We start from the raw sequence: 17341 nt of genomic DNA, 5'->3' as shown, positions 1-17341 counted from the left end.
TACCTTAATTCCAAGCCTAGTGTAGATAGCCACTCCTCTTCGACACAAGTTACTATCTAGGTTGCTCAGGAGTAAGTATCCAGGGATTTGAATATGTGCGTCATCCAATTTGGTCAAAGAGTTCTTAGGACACGCCTCACAAACACAGAAAACATCTACATCCTTTTCATAAAGTAATACTTTTAGTTGTGAGAGCTTTGGCACTAAAGAATCAATGTTTGTATCTGTAATATTCTTAGTTGCGTCCGTTTTCTTTGGCCGACTGGGCTGTTGCTAGTTCCGGCTTTTGAACTCTGATATGGATTTTCGTCGCCCGAACTAGCAGTGACGTAGTTGGTCTCAGACGAATCAGATGCAGCACTTGATGGAGAGACAGAGCTCAAAACCGAAGCCGCGGAAACAAAGGTTGAACCTATAGAAGTCTTTCTGGCTAGGCTTGATGCATTATTTACACTATTTACAAGGGATATGGGTAAGTCTAGTGGACCATCGAGCGAGGGGGGGAAGGACTCCCTCCCCCCGGGGGATCACGTTTTTTGACACGATGGCGCCATCACGGATGACAAGGTTTTTTTCACCAGGACACGGATGATAGGTAATATCCCAGGACAGGTTAGAATCCAGGATAGCTGTATAAGTAATCTTAGCCATGGAGCAGAAACGCTTTAGCATAATAGTCTCCCCACTCTGAGCCTGGTAATCAAATAATACATACTGGATTGTTTCATCTGCTGAAAAACAGACTTGGCATAAAGGGGAATGATGTAGCTTTTAATTAAATAACAAGCTATTTAGAAGTAGGGCACCTGATTGCAACCAGTAATATAATTCCAAATAACCAAACTATCATCTATGTATCTTTCCCAAAATTTGGGTTGAAAAGAATTTGTTTCTATAGTTAGTGTTTCTACATAATCTATGCAAATATTACCTAATAATGGACTTGAAGGCCCTCCCATTGGTAATCCTCCAAATTCCTAAATCATTTTCAAAGTTGAAATAGCTTGTGTTTACTTTTATATTATAGAAATTAAGTAAAAAACCAAGTTTTCTCAACTGAAAGTAAAGAGAAACATTAAAACTTAAAACAAACAGAAATTATTACATATATGAAGGGGGTGGCCTCCTCATTAAGACCTCAGTCTTTACGCTAAAGTTTTTAGCCACTTTTAAGAAAGCTTCTTATTGTTCTAATTAATTGACCCTTGCGTTTCAGGAGTTGTTCTTAAAGAATTGGGACAAATTCAAATGTTAGCGTAAGGAGCAAGGTGTTGAGAAGGAGGCAGCCCCCTTCATATATATACTAATTTCTGTTTGTTATGGGTTTTAATGTTGCACCTTACTTTAAGTTGAAAAAGCTTTCTATTTAATTTCTGATTGCTTTTTAAATAATCCCTAGAAATCTGGCCCAACCTCCACAGAGAAATACCCTCCCCAACGAGATATCCTCTAGACATTTCAATTCCAGTGAAAATTTACCAAGGACAATTACCCATAACAAAGGCACATGTAAAATTGAGATGGAAAAGAGAAAGTAAGACATATATAAAAATAATTCTGTGTAGGATCTCTTACAAATTCCTCCAGTGTATAATTTCCCCTGACAATTTCACCACTTGGAAACTTTCACTCACCTATTGAAAATTCCGCCGTTGAAAAAAAACTTGACAAAAATCGCCCCCATCCTAAAATTTATTCATGCTTCCCAATAAAAAAAAACTATGCATAAGCAATAGGCAAATTTTATAACTTTAAGACCACTCCCCTGGGGCTCTGGGGGTCATGTTGTATCCAAAGGCATATTTATTGTGCCTTTCAACTATGATGAACAAAATTGCTGTCTCAAAATTTTGATCGGATGATTTTGGGAAAAGGGGCAGGGGAGGGGGTCAAATTACCCTCTAATCTTTTGGTCACTTAAATTGTGCATAAAAACTTTTAATTTCGGTTGGAATGAACCCTCTGACGATATTTTAGGACCCCTGGGCTTATATGATCACCCATGGAAAATAAACAAAAAACAAATAAACATGCATCCACAAACAAATAGTCATGATCTTTCTTCTAGCTAAAAATACAATATTCCTAATTTTTCCTGATAGGACCTTGAAATATCTACTGTAGAGTTTTCTGATCATTAATCTGATGGCGTGGCTTTCATTAAGATCCTGTATATTTTAGGGTTAACTCACCCTTTTTTTTAAAATAATGAAGATTTTCTTAGGCTCATAATCCTTAATGGGTAAAACTAAACTTACTGAAATTTATATATTTGAAATCAGTGTAATAAGGCAATTCTTTTATCAAATTTCTGTTTTTTACAGTTCAGTTACTATTGAGCCAAATCGCACCTTCCTTACAGTTTGTTACCACAAACCTTTTGATTAAAAAATAATTCACCATTATTTAAAATGATTTGAATTAGAATAATTACGCCATTTTGGTATAAAATTTGACTGTACAGTAAACTGAAGTATTTGGTTTCTTGATTTAAATCATCCTCCTCCATTCTTGTCAATTCATTTAGCTTTTTCTTTCTGTTTTCTACTTTTTGAGAAATTATCTTTTCAGGATATTCATTTCCAGCTAAAATATCTTTAATGAAGATAAGTTCACTGCTTATGTATTTTGGTAAGGTTTTTTTCAATGCCTAATCAACTAAAGAAATAATTACACTACTTTTAACTTGAATTGGGTAATTCGACATAAAAGACAAATAATGGTTGTATGTTGCAGGTTTGCAATTAATTGTAAAATCTAATTCATTATCAAACAGTTTGTGATAATACCCTGTAGGTAAGGACTGACGTGGCTCAATACTAACCAAAAAGTGGAGTTTTGATATCAATAGACATAAAAAAGAATTGGCCTATTATGCTGATTTCAAATATATAATAGCTATTAAGTTTAGTGTTACCCATGAAAGGCTATAAGCATGAAAAAATTTGCCAGATTTTTGATAAAAGGGGAAACACCCCTAAAAGTCAAAGAATCTTAATGAAAGTCACACCATCAGATTCAACATATCAAAGAACCCTATTGTGGAGGCTCGAAGCTCTTGTCTACAAATATGCGGAATTTAATATTTTTGCCAGAAGAAAGGTCACATGAGCATTTATTTTTATTTTCCCAGAGGTGATCGTATTGAACCAATGCCTCTAGGATGTCTTGAGAGGGCTCATTCGGACGGAAATTAAAAGCCCTAGCGTTCTTTTCAAGTCACCCAAAAAAACTGGAGAGGAACTAGTCTCCTCCCACGCCCTTTTTCATAAAAGTTGTCTGATCAAAATTGTGAGACAGTCATTTTGTTCAGAAACAGTTGAAAAGTACAATAGCTATGTCTTTGGAGATGCCATGGCGCCCTGACCACCAGAGGAAGAGCCGCAAGTTGTGAAATTTGCCCATTGTTTACATATAGTATTTGTTATAGAGAAGTATACCGACATTTTCAGGGGGAAGGGCTCTTGGGATACATTTTCTTTGAGGAGACTTTCCCATTGGGAAAGAAGTTTCTGAAGGGTAAACTTTCCAGAGGATATTTTACAAAGGAGAAATTTGTCAGGATTTGTAGGAGAAGTTTACTAGAGGTGAAATTTGCCAGAACACAAGATTAGTTTTGTTTGTCTTATTTTCTCATTGGCGACCCATTTTATGTGTGGAGATGCTTTGGAGGAATTGTCTAGGAGGAATTTTCACCAAAATTGGGATTCTCTCGGGATTTTTACGTCGGTGGGGGGGGGGTTCCACTGGAGAAATTCTCATTGGGGAATTAACACTAGGAGAAATTCTCCACGGGGAAATTTTCTGCTGGATAATATTTCCATTAGGGGTGGATTTTTAGGAAATACTTTTCACACAGTTGGGATTCCCCCATGACCTTGAAGATGATCGAAAATGAAGTCAAGTCAAGTCGTCCTTCAGATGAAAGTAGACTAAGAAGTATTTTTCAGGCGGAATTGTAAGCAAGAAATTTTCTGTGAATTCGCAGCAAGGATAAAATTGGCCCGGGGTAATTTCCCGACAGAAGAAATTTACGTAGGAAGAACTTTCTGTGGGAAGAATTTTTTCGTGGGGAGATTTTCCGCGGAGGGAGGCGGATTTTCTGGAATTACTTGAAAAAACCACCAGAAATTAAATAAAAAAAAAAAAAAATTTCTACTGAAATTCGCAACATCAAAACTTAAAATAAACAGAAATGATTTTCTATATGAGAGAGGCTGCCCCTTCCTCAATACCCCGCTCTTTATGCTACAGTTCAAACTTTTGCCTCAATTATTTAAGAACGATTCCTGAAACACAAGGGCATATAATTAGAATGTAAACCTTTTTTAAAAGTTCTTTAAAAATCTTATTGTGAAGAGAGGGATATTGAGGAGGGGGAAGTCCTCCTCATATACGAAATAATTTATGTTCGTTTAAGTTTTAATCTTGCGTCATAGGCTACTTTCAGAAGAAAAAAAATATTACGTTATCTATGGATCCATATATCTAAAAATATTAACTTGTTCTCTGCTTCTATTCCTATTAAAAAAAACTATAGATTTACTGTAAATTCTTTCTGAAGGGGTTGGTCAGCCCAAGAATATATGGTTTATCAAAAATACTCAAAAGTAGGCATTCATCTGAGACATATGATATACCACTAAATCACCAACAGAAAAGGTTGAAAACTTATTGGCGAAATCAACCTTTGTTATATATCTGCTAAATTCTTGTACAAAAAAAATTGGAATTCTAAAAAAAAATGAAAAAAAAATACAGAAGGATCCTATATTATTGTTATTAAGTTTTGATATGAAATCAGTGTACGGATATGTACCATATGATAAATATTTTAAGATTTCATCCAAAAATCTTAAAAAAATATTGAACAAAAGGGGAGTCAGCCACAGGAGTAGAGATGGAAACAGCATTAAATTTAGTGAAAATAGCTCTGAAATACACAAATTATGTCAAGTTTATGGATATTTATTCTCATCAATTTAGAGTATTTACAATAGAAGGATCTTTAAAACTATTGTTGGCAAATTAATTTAAAAAAAAAATTCTGAAAAAGAACTTTTTTAAGAAAAAGCAAAGGCCGTATTGAACTTAAGGTCAGCAGAAATAAATACCCATTATAATTCATACTCAAACCCACCAGAAGTTACCATTAAAGAATAAATGAAACCGAAAACGAGCTTATTAAATAAACAATAATAGTAAACAAGCATATAACAGGTACTAATATAAATAAATGAATAAATCTGAAAACGAGTAAAACTTAAATTGAATATGCAAACCAAACATAAAACAAATAAAATTCACTACAAACATGAATTTGCCTACTGTCGCCTTCCCTACCAGCAGAAGTCTAAAGCCTGCTGCATCATTATCGATTTACTGAAAACGACTGTTCAATACACATATAGTTTTCAGTAAAGTACCAATAGCGCATGAGGCTCTTGAGAGTTTGTGTCAACCCTGGAGGCATTGTTATTTGATCATTGGGCAATTGTGGACAAAATGGCTATATCAAATTTTGATTTGATAAATTTGGGGAAAAGAGGGCGGGGTGTTGCTTGCTATCTGATCACTTCTTAAGAATAAAAATAGAACTTTCGATTTCCGATGAAGTGAACCTCCTTCAGAGTTCATACGGCCATCTCTTCCATAAAAAACCTTATATGTCCTTGGGGCATAACTTACAAGCCTTGCCCCAGTTCTCTGGGGGGGGGGCTGTGTCAAATCCTGGAGAAACTGTTATATGACATCTGAACTATTTTAAACAAATTGGCTATCTCAAAATTTCCGACTGGACACATTTGGGTAAAAGAGGGCATGGAAGGGGGTATAGTTGTCTTTACGATCAATTTGATTCTTTGAAAAGGGAAATAGAAAAGATCTTTCAATTTCCGATCAGACGATCCTCCTCCAAAGTTTGCTCGACCATCTTTTCCATAAGAACCTTTTTGGTCCCCGCTGCATGATTTACAACCCTTTTCCTGGGCTGTGGGGGGTTGTGTTAATTCCTGAAGACTTTGTTATATGATATTTGAGCTATTTTGAACAAATCGGTTATATCAAAATTTCGATCGGATGCATTTGCAGAAAATATGACATATTGGCGGGGGGGGGGGTCAATTTTACTCCAGTCACTTTAGATTTTTAAAAGCTGCACTAGAAATTGCAATCCAACTGAATAAGTCCCTTCGAAGTTTATAAGATCACCTCTTTCATATTTTAGTTCCTCTGGAAAAAAATTAATAATAGTAAATGATAAAACATTGATGCCTTATGGCCTTCATTATAAATAACGCTATAGTGTTGCCTCTGATATTTATGTAGATTATGTAAAAACATTAACTATAGAATTTTTTTATATCTTGATTTTTGCAATTACATATGGATGATATTTTGGTTACTTGGAATTATGGGGAATCTGAAATTGAAGGTGTTTTGGAACAGTTTAATCATTTAGGAGGGAAGTAGTTCTTACAATTGAGAAAGAGACAGAGAAAAGTTACTATTTAAGGCTACGTGAATCCATAGAGATAATAATTAATTAGCTTTCTTGATTTATTGCACACCTACAAACAACAACCGAATCCTATCAATCAGTTTGTGGTAACGAACGGTATGTAAGGAGTGACTCGGCTCAATGCTAACTGAAACTCTAAAAAACGGAATTTTGATATTAGTAGATACATCAAAAGAATCGTATTTTTATGCTAATTTTAAATATAAAAGTTTCAACAAATTCGGTCTTACCTATCAAAAGTTAAGAGCCCGTGAAGATTTGCGTTATTTTCGAAAAAAGGGGGAAACACCTTCTAAAAGGCACAAAATTTTAACGAAAATCATACCATCAAATCCAGCATATCAGTGGACTCTACTGTAGAGGTTTCAAGCTCCTATCGGCACAAATGTGTATTTTTTGTCAGAAGAAAGATCTTGGATGCGTGTTCTGAGATAGCCATTTTGTTCAGCATAGTCGAAATATCCAATAAGTATGTCTTTTAGTACAACTTAATCCTCCACAGTCCCTGGGGGAAGGGCTGCAAGTTATGAACCTTGTCGATTGTTAACATATAGCCTAGTTTGGGAAGTAGGTCTAAACAGACTTTTTCAGGGGGATTTTTTTGGTTGGAGGGGGAGGGGGGTCAGAGGAGAGTGTTACGTTAGAGGATCTTTCCATTGAGGCATTTTTCATGGAGGAAGAGAATTTCCATGAAATTCATGCTGGATTTCCCAGCATTATTTAAAAAAACAATCAAAAATTAAATAAAAAAGCAAGTTTTCTCTACTGAAAGTAAGGAGTAACATTAGAACTTAAACGAACAGAAATTATTACGTATACTAGGGGGTTCGTCCCCTCGCCAATGCCTCGCTCTTGACGCTAAAGTATTTTTAGTAATTTTGAAAGACCTATTCATTCTAATTAAACGACCTTTCTGATTCAGCAGTTATTCTTAAAGACTTGGAACAAAATTTGAACTTTAGCTCAAAGAGCGAGGTACTGACGAGGAGACCGAACCCCTTCCTATTACAAATATGAGGAAGTTCACCCCCTCGTCAACACATTACTCTTTACGCTTAAGTTTGAATTTTGTTTAATAACGGCAAATATAAGAAATAATTTGTTTGTGTTATTTTCCATTCAATCTTATCATTAAATATTACCTTAAGCAGCTTCATAGCTATGATTTTTATGTGATAATAAACCAAAGATATTGTATGTCTTCGGCTTGTGGCTGTTATTGAATAAATAAACAAGTTTTTTTCCAACTGAAAGTTAGAAATTATATTAAAACTTGAAACGAACATAAATTATTACGTATATCTTTGAAAGATTTTTAAATATCTTTTCTTTCATTCACTTCAGTCATTTGAGAATTGGTGAGTCACTGGTGACTGAACAACTTGCAACTCTCATTTTCATAAAAATAGTTTTGACCTCTTTGGCTGTTTTGTTACTTTGCCTTACAAGTTTTTTCAACTGACAGTGAGATGCAACATTGAAACTTAAAACGAACAAAAAATATTACGTGTATGACATGGGTTGCCTCTCCTCAATTCCTCTTTCTTACGCTAAAGTTTGTTTTTTAACTTTTAAAAGAGGCTATTATCATAATTAAACAGCCTTTGTGATTCAGGAGTCATTCTTAAACAACTGGAACAAAAATCAAACTTAAATTATTATAAGGTTATTAATAGTTTTGAAAAAAAGTAAAATTAATACAAAAATTCGTTTGGATTATTCGTGTTCAGCGAGTCAAATTCAAAACCTGCATTAATTCAAAACTGTTCAGAAATTAAATAAAAAAACGAGTTTTTTTTAACTGAAAATAAGAAGCGACATTAAAACTTCAAACGAAAAGAAATTATTCCGTATATGAAAGGGACTGTCCCCTCCTCAACCTCTTTCTCACAACTCTGCTTTATGAAAAAATAAAAAATTTTGATCATAGGTTAAAAAATAAATTTATGTAATATGACATGTAAGTAACTCATTTTCACTGTTACAAAAAAACTTTTATCAATCTAGTGAGTTTTTTCAGAAACATTTATATTCTGTAATTTGCAGTGACTCTTTGCAGTGACCCTTTGCAGTGACCATGTATTTCTACAAATGTAGAAATGCATAGTTTCACGATTGACATGATAATATATATGTAAAAACTTGTGCATTTCCTAAATTTGTTTTTCAAATTTGATTTTGGGAATGCCTAGACTCAATAGCCAATCTTGGAGGTGGTACCCAAGAAAAGGTAGATCAAGATTGCAGTTTGATTGCAAAAAATAAAAACATCCTTCATAAAATTGGCTTGTTTGAAAAAGAAAAACTATTAGCGAAAGTTAAATATTGGTATTTTTACTCTGTTTGTTTCATACTCTCTACTGTTTATCTAGTTCACTATTCTGTTTATCTAGTTTACCTAGTTTATACTGTTTATCTAGTTCACTATTATGCAAATTTAGCAGTAAAGATTGATGTTAGATGACAGAGAGTATTGTTTAGTTTCAGCTCTAACTCATGATTCTCACATAAATGTCATAGAGATGATTGATTTGTATTGATTCAGTTCATGCTTATGAAAAAAGGAATTCGAAATTTTCATGACCCAGAAAGTAAATTATATTGACACGTCTTGGATATTGCTTTGTAATCGCAAAAACAATATGGCTTACTTTAGTGGCTGATCAGCATAGGGAGGGAAACTACTTGCTTCTCGAGCGTGTCCCTGTCTGGATCTTGAAAAAGTCTTCAGTTGTTGCATTTGTTTTACTATTTAATTTATTATGACCACAACACAAAAAAGCTTTGGCTTGTCGCGCAATAATACAGTGTATAATAAAAAAATATATACAAAATATAATAAAGAATATATGTATACATATATGTGGGCTATATATATATATATATTTATATATATATATATATATGTATATATATATATATATATATATATATATATATATATATATATATATATATATATATATATATATATATATATATATATATATATATATATATATATATATATATATATATATATATATATATATATATATATGTAGCATAGGGATCAGGATGCCACCTGGTCAGGTGGCTGATCAGGAGGGAAACTATTGGCTTCCTCTTGACTTGATAGTCATAAAATTTCCTACTCCAATAATTAGGTATCTAAAACAGTCTAAACAGAAACTCTTTTTGGCAAAGAAAGTATCATTTGGTAAACCCAACTGGAGTTATTGAGAAGCTTATTTGTGATTTCACCGCCGAATGCCAGAAGTCATCCCATCTTTGGTCATTTCTGTTTGTCCTTGTAGTTGTCAAAGTGTGTTTTTATTTCTGTTTGGTTTTTGTTTTTCTTTTCTTGATTTTTACTCTGTCTTTTTCTGGGCTTTCTGCCCAATTTTTTGTGATGGGTTATAAATAAAATGATGATAATGAAAAGCAGTCTTCAACATGCCTGTGAGCAGCTCCAGGAAAAAATTAAAGCAAAAATTAAATTATAAAAAATTAATTAAAAATTAAAGAACTAAAAATTTAAAAATTAAAGGAAAAAGCCTTTTTTCTTTGAAATCGGTAAGCTTTGGCAACTACTCGGAAAATACAATCCCTAAAAATCGGATAAGCGCATTTTTTTTCCCAAGCGATCCTCCTGACTTGACTTTTACTGTCTCCTTCGGAGTGGCACACAATCTGCCTGCACTTGCAACCAACATTCAGAGGCTCTCCAGGGTAGGCTCTGTTTCAAATTAAAACCCCTCTCCCTACACTACTTTAATATGGTAAAATATGCTGTCTGCTAGAGTACACCAGTAAGCTTAGCCCGAAACTCCTAGCTGATTCAAACTCAGCAAGGAAATCATGAGGCCTATATTGTTTTTCAAAGGTCTTCATTACTCGCTTAATATTTAAGATAATCGTTTGAGCTAGTATTCTTTCTAGAGATTTCCTTAATGGTTTTCACAAAAGAAAAGTGGAAAGAAAACTGAAATACAAGAAGAAACTTGAAGAGCAAGTAAAAGCCGAACTAAAAAAGGCAAAGCGAGAAGCACAGTAAGTAACACAATTAATTTCATAATTTACCTTCTTATTCTCTTCTTGTGGCTTTGTGCTTAACTAGCTGGGCTAGAAAGCTATCTGTTAGAGTGCCTCTTGATTTAGTTTTTTCTTGAAAACTGGGACGAAAGACTGGGAGACAGGTAGCAGCCTACATTGTTAATGAAGACTGCTAACTATCCCCTATTATCTAGTTTTCCAAATATAAAATTTGTCCTTCCAAATTCCAATTAGTGAGGAAGTTTCTTCACTTGACTATTTTTCTGAGTTTTTTTAAGCCTATTTATCTTTTTTAGTAAGTCCCATAGTTTCTTTTTCAAATTTATTGCTTGATAAGGCTCTCAGAAAACGGAACAACACGTCTTCAGTTCCTGATTAAATAAAAAACAAGTTTTTTCACCTAAAAGTAAGTAGCAACATCAAAACTTAAAACAAACATAAATTATCAATTATATCAGGGGGGCTGCCCCCTTCTCAACACCTTGCTCTTTACGCTTAAGTTTTTCTGAACTAAAAAACCTTATTGTTCTAATTGAACGGCCGTTGTGTTTCAGGAACCTTCCCCCGCCAGAAAAATTCTTCCCAGAGAATTCCATTCTAGCTGAAAATTCCCCCCGAAAAATTTCTTGCAGACGGTTACAGGTGAAAAATTTTTCTTATCTTACTTTCATTTGGGAATTAGTTTAATTTGAAAATACTGTTTTTAAAATCACCCTGGAAATCCCCTCATCCTGGGAAAAAATTCCCGAAAATATCCCGCCACGTAGTAGAAGTTGCTTCCGCAAAAAATCAAGGTGGTGTGAATTGCTTGGACTAATATGTTCTATACCATAAATTTAAGGTTGGAAGTGTTAAATGAATTTATCGGCGGTGGGGGGGGGGGACTGAAATCTAACACTTAGTTAAAAGAAATGAGGAATTTTCATTAGAACCTCTCAGAAATACCTCTTAATATTGCTTAAATCTATCTCTAATAGTAACCCCCCCCTCCTTTGGAATTACTTGCTAGGGTGGGCCAGCCGCAAATTGACACTGAATCTTTGTTCGTTTTAAGTTTTGGTGTTGCTCCTTACTTTCAGTTGAAAAAAAACTTGTTTTTTTTTTTAAATTTCCGATCGTTTTTAAATAATGACAGAAAATCCGCCCCCCTCCTCTGTGGGAAATTCCTTCTCCATACTGGCAATTCACGAAAGGAAAGTTATTCCCACGTAAAATCCCTGCCCCTTGGCAGAAAAATTCCAGACAATTCTATTCTAGCTGAAAATTCCCCCGAAAAATTTCTTGCGGACAGTTCCAGGTGATAAATTTTTCTTAACGTACTTTCATTCGGAAAAGACTTTAATTTGAAAAGATGGTTTTTAAAATATTTCTGTAAATCCCCTCCTCCATGGAAAAAATTCGCACAAATACACCGCCCCCTAGTAGAAAGTTTCTCCCGCAGAAAATTTCCTCTGGAGAAATTAACCCCTAAACCCCCCATCCCCATGGTAATTTCTTCCGTGAAAAATCTCCCTCCTACGGAAAGATACTCTAGAAAACTCCAACGCTTTAAGAACTTCCACCTAGAAAATTCCCTTTAACATCTCCATATTTGAAATTCAGTCGATGAAGACAAAGTAAGACTGATAAAAGGAAATTCATATATGAATTCTGGAAAATTCCCCAAGTGTAAAATTTTTCCTGTATAGTTCACCCCATGGAAATTTCCTTCCCCATGGAAAATTCTCTTCGTGGAAAATCCTCCAGCAGAGAATTCACCCCTCCCTCCACCTGGAAAATGTATGCATACTTCCCAATAACAAATAGTACATGTACTATTTGTAACAAATAGGGACACATTTTATAACTTAAGGATCTTTCCCTAGGGCTGTGGGGGGTCATGTTATCTCTAAAGCCATAGTTAATGCATTTTTTAGCTATGCTGAACTGAATGGCTATCTCTAAATTTTCATCGGACAACTGAGGAGAAAATGGGACGGGAGGGAGTGTAATTGCCCTCCAATTTTTGGTCAGTTAAAAAGAATACTAGAAATTTTAATTTCCGTTTGAATGAGTCCTTTCCCAATATTCTAGGACTATTGGTTCGATGCGATAACCCCTTGGGAAAAACAACAAAAAAAAGCAAATAAATAAACACGCATCTGTGATCTTTCTTCTGGTAAAAAAAAAATGCAAATTCCACGTTTTTGCAGATAGGATTTTGTAAGTTCTTCATGATACGCTGAACCTGATGATGTAATTTTCATTAAGATCCCTTTACTTTTAGGGGGTGGTTTCCCCATTTCTTGAAAAAAGGAAAATTTTCTCAGGTGCGTTGCTTTTGATGGGTAACATTAAACATAATGAATTTTATATATTTAGAATCAGCACAAACAAGCCAATTCTTTTGAAATATCTATCAAAATCAAGATTCCGTTTTTTAGAGTTTTGGTTGCTATTTAGCCGTGTCGCTCCTTACTTACAGTTCGTTACCGCGAACTTTTTGATTTACGGCTTGCCGGCCCATTTGTTTGCATCTTTTTTTTACCATACTCAGAAACAGAAAAATTAAACGACAATAGCAGTCTGCACTTCAAAGTTTTCCACCCCAGTTTCCACCCAAACGGCGAATGTAGACTCAGTTTTAGTGTTTTAGGCCTATATAAAAATGACGAAGCTGGATAAAATTTTACTCCTTTTGTGATTTTAGTTTTGAATACCGAAGGATTTTATGTTTTCAGATTTGAATAACCAAGAATGAATATGTTGTTCTGTGTCTTAGCTGTGCTATGATTATAGATGTGATCAACCAAGCATTTATTTGTTGTATTGTGTACCCAGCCAGAAGTTTGATAGGGCTGCTGTCAAAACTTCAAAACATTTATTGGGTGGCTTTCTATGTTGTTGTTGTTGTTAATTTCTAGACTTCGGATGTTATCAGCATATTTTCATCTAAGCGGAAAATCAAAGGCAATGATCCCATGATTAGAAAAAAGGTGGTCCTCTTGTTAAAAATGGAGGGGATTCCTCTAACCGAGAATAATATCATCCATAGAAAATAGATGAGGGATTCTCTATACAATTTCAAACATTCAAGTATGTCATTGACTTCAAACCATTGGATAAATAGAAAAATTTATCCAACAGTTAATTTAGATAACAAAACCTTATGTATCGTTGTGCAACAAACAACATTCCACATCGACCTCCCCTCCACATCTATATCTACCATATCTACCTCCATATCTACCCTCCCCTCCACAAGGATCCATAGGCGGGAATGCAGGGAGAAAAAACCATATGTATCGTTGTGCAACAAACAACATTCCACATCGACCTCCCCTCCACATCTCCTATATCTACCATATCTACCTCCATATCTACCCTCCCCTCCACAAGGATCCATAGGCGGGAATGCAGGGAGAAAAAACCTTATGTATCGTTGTGCAACAAACAACATTCCACATCGACCTCCCCTCCACATCTCCTATATCTACCATATCTACCTCCATATCTACCCTCCCCTCCACAAGGATCCATAGGCGGGAATGCAGGGAGAAAAAACCTTATGTATCGTTGTGCAACGAACAACATTCCACATCGACCTCCCCTCCACATCTCCTATATCTACCATATCTACCTCCATATCTACCCTCCCCTCCACAAGGATCCATAGGCGGGAATGCAGGGAGAAAAAACCTTATGTATCGTTGTGCAACAAACAACATTCCACATCGACCTCCCCTCCACATCTCCTATATCTACCATATCTACCTCCATATCTACCCTCCCCTCCACAAGGATCCATAGGCGGGAATGCAGGGAGAAAAAACCTTATGTATCGTTGTGCAACAAACAACATTCCACATCGACCTCCCCTCCACATCTCCTATATCTACCATATCTACCTCCATATCTACCCTCCCCTCCACAAGGATCCATAGGCGGGAATGCAGGGAGAAAAAACCTTATGTATCGTTGTGCAACGAACAACATTCCACATCGACCTCCCCTCCACATCTCCTATATCTACCATATCTACCTCCATATCTACCCTCCCCTCCACAAGGATCCATAGGCGGGAATGCAGGGAGAAAAAACCTTATGTATCGTTGTGCAACAAACAACATTCCACATCGACCTCCCCTCCACATCTCCTATATCTACCATATCTACCTCCATATCTACCCTCCCCTCCACAAGGATCCATAGGCGGGAATGCAGGGAGAAAAAACCTTATGTATCGTTGTGCAACAAACAACATTCCACATCGACCTCCCCTCCACATCTCCTATATCTACCATATCTACCTCCATATCTACCCTCCCCTCCACAAGGATCCATAGGCGGGAATGCAGGGAGAAAAACAAAACAAAGAAAATAAAGCATAAAAAATAAAAATGGGACAGTTCCGCAAACCAGATGGAGTTAGTCTCTCCTATTGCCAGAAAAGGATAAAACGAAACGATCTTAAAACCTTACCAGTGATAGTATTATGAATAATTGGAATGAAACAATTGTGAACATGAACCAGGATGTGATTTAGCTGTGTTTTAGGATTCTTTTGTGGGTAAGAAATTCTAATGAAAAAGGGTCATTTGGCTGTACCATACTAATGTATTTTTAATATTTTAATTAAGTAAATTTTAATTAACTTTAATATTTTCTTTTAAAAATATTTACTTTAATATTTAAAAAAAAAATATTTTATTTAATATTTAAGAAAAAAATTAATATTAATATTAATATTTTAAAATTAAAAAAATATTTTAATATTAATATTTAAAAAAATATTTATTAACTTTAATATTTAATTAACTTTAAATATTTTTTAATTAAGTAAATTTTCGTATTAATTTGGTATGTTACAGCTTCTCTCAGCCAATCAGTGGTGAAAGATCTGTTATAATTTTGGGAAAAGAGGTTAAGGGATAGGGTGGATTCCATCCATCTTTATACCCTTTTCTCTTTGCTTGAGTGATCAATCCTAGCTTTTAGCTCTGAGGGGGTTGAGCAGTTTCTTCAGTTGCACTAAAGTTGCTCGGTTGTGTTCTTGAAATAATTTTCAATAGTTTTTACAAGGGATATAGGAACATCTAAAGGGAAAATTTATTTTTTTAGATTCTCTATTATTCTTCCTCCATGGCTAAAGGAAATATGAGAATAATGATAGAGAGAACTTGTAATGGATAAATAGGACAATTTTAATCGGAACTATATGTGCATGTAAGCGTGCTCTACATGTTTTTAAATTATTTCAGGGAAAAATATGCACTGGCAAGAAAGAGTCAAAGGACAGTCCCAGAAGTGGCTCATTTAGTTGAACCTATAATAGAAGAAAAAGAAGATGCAACTGTAACAATAACAGATCTTAGTGGAGACCCTCTTTCTGAACAGAATGTCTTTATTGGGCCAAATAAGGTATAAAATCACATTTCTTATGTTACGTCGTACATCATAAGTCTATGTGCACAATTCTCTACATCAATCGCCCCCTACAATGGTAATACTAATTATTACTGAATTACTATCTCTACATATAGTATCTCTTACTCCATCAAGTACCTAGCATGTCCTTAGTCATCAGGGCCTTTCCCTTATCTATTTTGTCTACATTACTAATAGCGTTATTTATTACCCTCAGATTTCTCTAAAGTTTATGTCTGATCTTTTAAAAGTCAACATCTGCAGTATAAGCGTTTTTACATAATGATTGCGAAGTCAAAGTCCGTATCAGATAAAAAAAATAAATAAAAGCAGCACAAATATTTATAAAGGAAGCATAAACAATAAAATAATAAAAAGATTTATAAAATAAATTAACTATATCTTACGGAAAAAACTCCTGACTCTTTGAATCAGTTTCTAAAGTAAGAATTCAAATTGTCAAGTTGGAATGGAGGCTTTCTATAGGCTATATGCTGCGTTTATAAAGCCTATTTCTCACTCTGTTTTATTTTTTGGGCTGTACTAACCCTGTTTATGTTTATCCTGCTATCTCTTGTAAGGGCTTCCTCTGGATTATGGGTAGCAAAGGATTCAATATTTTTCTGCTGATATCGGCTAGGAAATTTATTGGTTTGTTGAAAACATCTTTTTCTGCTTTCTGTTTGACTCAGGTACTGTTGAAAAGTGATTGCCTTATCAGGTTGCTGAGGATCTACTGCTGAATTCTTGAAGCTCATCTCTCCACCACCGCCATCCCCCACCCCATATTTTGTTTTTAGGATACACTGACTCTGCAGAAGCTTCTTTTCATAACGTTGGTTGTGAAGATCATTATTTTTTACGTGGACATCTACCAGAAGTTGAATACCATCGTGGCTAATTTCTTCTTTCTCTTCTTTCTTTTTTCTTTCTAATTTCTTCGTTCTTTGAGTTATGTTCTATTGTAAATATTTGATGAGTCAGATGGGAGCTAGTGATTTCTAAAACTGCCCAAAAGCTTTGTTGATTTAGTTGCCAACGGCTTGCAATTGAAGAGTGAGTGTTGCTGAGACTCTTCCCATAAATGACATGATGACAAATCATACAAATTCAAAAAGTTTATATATGAAATCAAGCTTTTCAATGAAAATTAAAAGGCATTTTTTTTTCTCTACTCATTTAGCTTAAATTGTTTATACCCATCGAGTATCAAATTTAAGAACCGAATAGTTAAATATTTTGTAATAAATCTGTTAACGAAAAACAAGATTTTTTTCACTTCTTAGTTCTAGCCACCTTAGCCGATTGGATCCTGCGTTCCTTTGAAAGCAAGTTCTATTCCTGATATCACCACGCTCAGGTCCTGGCTTGGGGTGGGTC

At 34.8% G+C, this 17341-nt stretch overlaps 1 protein-coding gene across 1 annotated transcript in view; it reads left to right on the top strand.

Moving 5' to 3' along the window:
- LOC136040167 (nucleolar protein 12-like) overlaps window positions 1–17341 on the top strand; it is a 32318-nt gene that overhangs the window by 6425 nt on the left and 8552 nt on the right. Inside the window, exons 2-3 of the mRNA XM_065724292.1 lie at window positions 10442–10552; window positions 15796–15955. Of these exons, the coding sequence (XP_065580364.1) occupies window positions 10442–10552; window positions 15796–15955 (271 nt within the window). The remainder of the gene's footprint in view (window positions 1–10441; window positions 10553–15795; window positions 15956–17341) is intronic.

Source organism: Artemia franciscana, chromosome 20, assembly GCF_032884065.1.
Source record: "Artemia franciscana chromosome 20, ASM3288406v1, whole genome shotgun sequence".
In the NCBI taxonomy this organism is placed as follows: Eukaryota; Metazoa; Arthropoda; class Branchiopoda; order Anostraca; family Artemiidae; genus Artemia; species Artemia franciscana.
This window is presented reverse-complemented; position numbering and strand designations above follow the sequence as displayed.